Consider the following 6,000-nt stretch of genomic DNA (forward strand, 5'->3'; position numbering starts at 1 on the left):
ATTTTTGGGTCGGACAGGGTATACATATGAAATTTTTTTTAGTAGGTCATGAAAAAAACCTTAAAAATCAAAGTCGAAAAAAAGTCAAAAGAAATTTCGCAGGCTCGAAAATTATTTTTTTGGGTATGCGTAGTGGAACTTTGTTTCCTGAGCCCAAATCCTATAGAAAAATCGATGGAGCGATATCGGTTAACTTTCGTCCATACAAATCGACCCACCCTAGTGTATACGATATGTTAACGGGCCAGGTCAGAATTCCGCTATTGTTATATACTATTCCAAATTAACAAACTAATAACTGTGCTTGCGAGTAGAAAAATTAAAGATTGTTGAACATAATTAATTATATGGACAATTTTTAAAGTATCTCTAATTGGATTTTCGAATTTTCGAACACATAAGTACAATATTTAGAAGGTAGTGTTTATAAAGTATACATAAATGCATATACATGTACATTTATATGCCCAAAAACTTAATAAAGTGTTTGTTTATAAATTAACTTTATTTGTTTAAATCTGCGTTAAATTTCAAAATTTCCATTTCATAAATGCAAATAATCCAAGCAGCGTTTTAACTTGTCACTGAGGGTTAATATCACCCTTTTGCATACCGTCGGAGTGCTATCACAGAAATTTAATAAGAAAATAAAAAAAAAATTTAATATTAGATAAACTGTTCATTGCTTTTGGCACAGTTTTGGTAGACAATTTTCATTTTGTTATTTATTTTCATTCGTACTTTAACAATTGCTAAGCTGCCAATAAAAATATTTGCTTATAAATCCCTTACAGTTTGCTTATTTAGTTCAGTTTTTATTTAATACACAAATGTTAGTACAAATTTAATTTACAGAGCGATTATAAATACATTGGCATCTGGATTTAGGGACTTTATAGGAGAAACTTTCTTCATTTAAAAATGAAAAATAATTTTAAGGCTCCTCCAAGCCAAAGACGCATTTATGTACATATTGTATATACACTCCACTTATACCTAAAAGCTAGATACTCTTTAATCATCATCACATCTCTTTTCACTTCTTTTTGCTAATTTCTTTTTTTATCACAATACTTTTCTGATTTTAATTTAAAAAAGAAAGTTCAGTTCAATGCCTGTAAACATTTATAGGTGGGGAGTTTCAGGTAGCCCCCTAATACATACATGAACCTGAGGTTTCATGAATTATTGTTTTGGTATTTATTTTTTTTTAATTCGAGGCGTAGCTAAAATTATGCCATTTTCATCTTAGACTTAAGGAAGCGCACGCATGTGTGTGGGGTTTACTCCTGTAAGTTAAATTTTGAGTTGAATCTCAAAAACTAAGAAATATCTAATATGGTTGATTTGATTCATTTGTTATTACAAACGCAATTTTTCATGCAGACAAAGTTCGGCATAACAATGCCCAACAGAGCAAATAAGCATAAGTTATGGGACATATATATATACAAAAATCAACCGATTTTTCTTATTTTTGGCCAAAGGGATTCTTATTTATAACCAAACTTCATTACTATATCTTTAACCGTTGTCGAGAAATCGCTACCAAAAGTCATGCAAAGAGTTTTAAAAAGGTATGCACAAGGAGGTGCAACAACAATAATTTTTCAAAATTGTTTAATGTTTATTTATATTTAATTTTATTACAATATTTCTTTCGAATCGAGTTACATAATAAGACCCCTGAGGATCTCTCGTCTGATACCCATATTGATCATCTCTATTTTGGCAGCCATATTGTACTAATACCTAATTAGATGATTATTATGTTACTTTAAAAATTGCGACAAAAATTATTTTTCATGTTTCATAGAAGTTTGCGTTACTCATAATTATCCCCTCAAACATTCTCGGCGCGCTCATAATTAAGGAATCCGATATGAGTCGGAAATACGTGAAAAATATGAATCTCAGAAATATGATCATATAAGAATCTTTTGTGACTCAAGAGCGTTGAGCAAACAAAATTCCTGTTTTTCGACCAATATTGAGGATATACTTCCCCATTTTTAATGTCATGCGTCCCAAATCCACCCGGATCTAGCCAATCTAATCCCTTATATGAAGCACAAAAATTACTTCGAAGTCATATAAAAAGCAAATTACGAGCAGTTTATGAGCCTATTAGGAGTTATATCGGACTCTTATTTAGGCTCATATAATGTATGAAATTAAGCTCATATCGGTCGACAATCGCAAGAAAGCAAATACATTCATTCCGAACTCATAAATGAGCTCATAATGAGCGTAAACTATCCGAATGAGGGCTCCTTTCTGACTCTTTTTTGACTCCGAATGTTTGCCGGGATTATACAAAATATTTGTTCATATTGCAAAGTAATAATTTCGTTTCGACTTTTACAAATATTTATTATAATTACTATTCCTCTGAATTTTGTTTTTAAATTTTTTGTATTTCCATAACTTTGTTTTTTTTTTTTTTTTTGTTCTTTAAAAGAAGAGTACATATGTATCTTTAAAAGAAGAGTACATATGTATTACTTTTCATGGAATATTTCCATTTTTTTTTTTTCAAACATTTCCCGTTATATTACTGTTTTGGACCAGTAAAAACACTGATATATATCCGACACGTTCCAGAACCAAGTATATCTTGACTATCTACTTGGCGATTTGATATCTTCTCGTCACCCCTCCCACGCAATGTCACCTATACGAGTTGAATGTTTGAACATGCATATACATATATTCACGTTTATTTGTTAACCGCTTATCTATGCTTTGAGAAAAATCGGTTTTTATATGAAAACACTCATATCACTGATAACGGCGATGAGATATCCAGTTTGTCAAAATAAATCACCCTCATGGTTTTAAACTCCTTACCACGTATCTACTTTTCCTTGTATGTAATACGCAAGCTGTTCAGGTAGTTTGTTTTCGCTTTATCGAAAATGTCTCAATTGTAGATACGAGGCTAACGGATAAACGGGATTGTATATTATACCCGGGATCAACTCGTGAAGGTGAAATTTAAGAGGGCCATCTTGCAATGGATGAAGGTTCCGGGCTGATAACCTGTTCATTCATAATCTCCTGTTATTATTTGCCATCATTCAAAAGAAAAGGATATTTCTAAAGCTAGTCAAATAGCTATTAAAAACTCATAGTTATCAACACATCGTCCTTAAGTCAGCATGAAACGGCCCTATAAATTTATTTATCCGCAAAGCAGCACACGACATACGTGTTCTCAAAGCAACTCTTAACAACTGCTTAATTATAGCTGACAATTATTTTACTTTTTTTCGCTTTCACCACTAATTTCGAAAGATCAGTATCACATCCTCATCCGTGCCATATGCTTTGCGCGCCATATCCATGGCTGAAGTTGTGCAGCGGCAAACATCTGAAAATGTGTTGTATTTATAACACTTCTGATGTACATTTATAACCTTGCGTTAAATACTCACGCTCATCATGCACTTCCGGATTGTGATAATAAATTAATTGCGACTTTAAATCATAGCCACAAAGTACCACATAATGTCCTGCATAACTTTGGGGTGTGCGTGCATTGTCAACGATACAAGAAAGTTGGAAACAACTTTAAATGAGTGAGAAAATAAAATAATGGTAATGAAGCCGTCAAGAACCGAAAAAATTATTATATAAATGGCTAAAGGTATATTATAGCTAAAAATTTTTAGGTATGCAACAAAATTTTAAATGAAACTGCAAAAAATATCCAACCCTACATTTTAAGCCCACTCCAAGCCCTACACCTACCCAAATTTTTCCAAAACATTCTTTTTACATATCTCGCATGTCAGCAGTGAAGCATTGGTGAGCAATATCACAGGTCCACGTTTGCCAAGATGTTGCAGCAATTCATTCATTTCTATTGTACGCTGTTCAACGCGTAGTCCATGTATACGAGCATCTTTAAATTTACGTGTTACACGTTTTTCATCCTTATCGATGATTTTTGTATAGTAACTATGTTCGCTATAGTTTGGATCGATACCTAAAGTTTTAGTATAGTATTCGTGGCGCACTTGGAAGCGTTGCAGTAAATAGCATAAGTCGATTGTCCATGTGCTGGAACCAAATCCTTCTTCGGCACATATTTTATCAAAGTCATGCAGCAGTGTTTGCCGCTGTGTTGTTGTTAGTATCATTATGATGCAGGATATACCACAATCCCAATTGAAACGTTGTTGGTAGTGCGTTAGGTTGTAGTGCTTTTGATCCGGCATAGCTGTAGTGTTTTCGTCTTTGTAAAATTAAGCCCATTTTATTGTGAAATGAAAATAATACCTTACATACCTTCCATGTTGATCTAAGACGTCGAAATTTTATTTAATTCTGAATTTTTGCCGAAAACTTCTCACTGAAATCACTTTATTTTTTTTAATCCAAATGTCAAAGATGATCCAAGCCAAATGTCAATTCCCATTATTTCATTGAATGTGCAGCCCTGTTTAATGATGATGCCAGTGTTGTTTGTTGGGGATGGAACATATGTAAACCAAATTTGCAGCACCCTACAAGAATACTGCCCTTCAAAAAACGCGAGTACTCCATAAATAGTGTAAGGATTACTCCTTTAGGAGTATAGGAGTGTTCCAAAACTAATCTGTATTCATACAAAAAATATGCTCCAATTAACATTGCGATGTCCTAGGAGAGGAGTAGGTGATCCCACACTCGCTTTGTTTGTGAGTATTCCATAGAGTACATACGTGAGAGTACTTTCCAAAGTACTTTCACTGTAGTACTCCATGGAGCACCCACAGAGAATCATATGCCAAAGTACTAAAGAGGAATTGTGTCGGAAAGAATTATCGGAGTGAATTTTATTTTAAATGAAAGTAAATGAAGAGGGGCCATACAACTTTTATATTTTATACCACGAATATTCTTATGTTACTTAGCATTTGCGTGAATAAAGAAATTAATATTTCTCTATACTATAGTACGTGTACATAAAACCAGTGCGCGGTTTCATTTTATCAGAGTTGCCATAGTAAAATTTTATTATCAGTTATTTGTATGCAATATTTTACTTTTGGCAACTCTGTTCGATAGTCATCGTGTCATGATCACGGTCGTTAAAAAACGAGCAATGATCGGCTGATGGTGGTCCGCAAACGCATTGCAAAGGAGTATTGTTAGAGTATTCCAACATGAAGAAAATGGAACACGTAATCCAACAATTTTTGCAGGGTGACTATCATGACTATCATCTGATTGTCAGCAATGTCAACCTAACGATCAGCGCCTCATACAAACTTTCTATCACAAACTTAAGGGGACTTGCGCAAATGTGATGTAAACAACTGTGTACGTGTGAGTTTTTGTCTCCTTCTTATACACCAACATCGCCTACTGATTAAGGATATAGCCGTACTGCTCACTCTCATTCCTTTTCCTGGATCAGTGCTGACACTCTCAAAAAGCGTCCCTACAAGAAACGCTGATAGTTTTACTAATACACTCACACTTGTAATTGACAATGCTTATCCTGCGATCACGTAAACATTGATACTCAAATTTATGTATGTTCCTTTGATCGCTCACGCATGTCCGCATGTTCCCAACGACAGCCTATAATCATGAAAAAGGACTCAAACTGGGAAAGCTTCGGACACCTGGTACAGAACAAAAGAACATACAGCAGATACCATTATGCCTGTGAGACAAATACATAATTCTCAAGGGAATTTTATGTATGCGAGAACAGTTTATCCGATTTAATCATGTTTTCACTACTGACTGTCATATGACAATCAAATGATTATCACGGTTGTTTTGTTATTTTTTAAATTCCGCCATTTTCAACCGACGATAACCATATAAAAAATAAGTCTAAAAAATGAAAAAGAGAGCATTTGAAAGCTCCATGCTAAAAGAAAAAAAAATCGAAAATAATATTAAAAAATGCCAAAAGCTGTCGGAATGTATGGGCCGCACTCAAAAAATTGATACGCGAAAAATAATAGTGGTTAGTGGTAATTAATTTTTAAATGTGTT

At 33.7% G+C, this 6,000-nt stretch overlaps 1 protein-coding gene across 9 annotated transcripts in view; it reads right to left on the reverse strand.

Annotated features, from left to right (window-relative positions):
- The window catches only part of LOC137249437 (protein GUCD1), a 44,242-nt gene extending 39,802 nt beyond the window's left edge, over window positions 1-4,440 (reverse strand). For 5 of the 9 annotated variants that reach the window (XR_010952377.1, XR_010952378.1, XR_010952380.1 and 2 more), the window contains exons 1-4: window positions 4,294-4,399; window positions 3,754-4,240; window positions 3,438-3,571; window positions 3,267-3,373 (exon numbers count right to left, since the gene is read on the reverse strand). Coding sequence is in view for 1 of the 9 variants with exons in the window: in XM_067780921.1 (XP_067637022.1) it covers window positions 3,285-3,373; window positions 3,438-3,571; window positions 3,754-4,240; window positions 4,294-4,300 (717 nt within the window). In the remaining 8 variants the exon portion in view is untranslated. Of the gene's footprint in view, window positions 1-3,151; window positions 3,374-3,437; window positions 3,572-3,753; window positions 4,241-4,284 lie in introns of those variants that run through there. The other 4 variants (XR_010952383.1, XR_010952382.1, XR_010952381.1 and 1 more) reach the window with 4 other exon arrangements.
- Between the last annotated feature and the right edge of the window lie 1,560 nt (window positions 4,441-6,000).

Source organism: Eurosta solidaginis, chromosome 4 (genome assembly GCF_040869045.1).
Source record: "Eurosta solidaginis isolate ZX-2024a chromosome 4, ASM4086904v1, whole genome shotgun sequence".
In the NCBI taxonomy this organism is placed as follows: domain Eukaryota; kingdom Metazoa; phylum Arthropoda; class Insecta; order Diptera; family Tephritidae; genus Eurosta; species Eurosta solidaginis.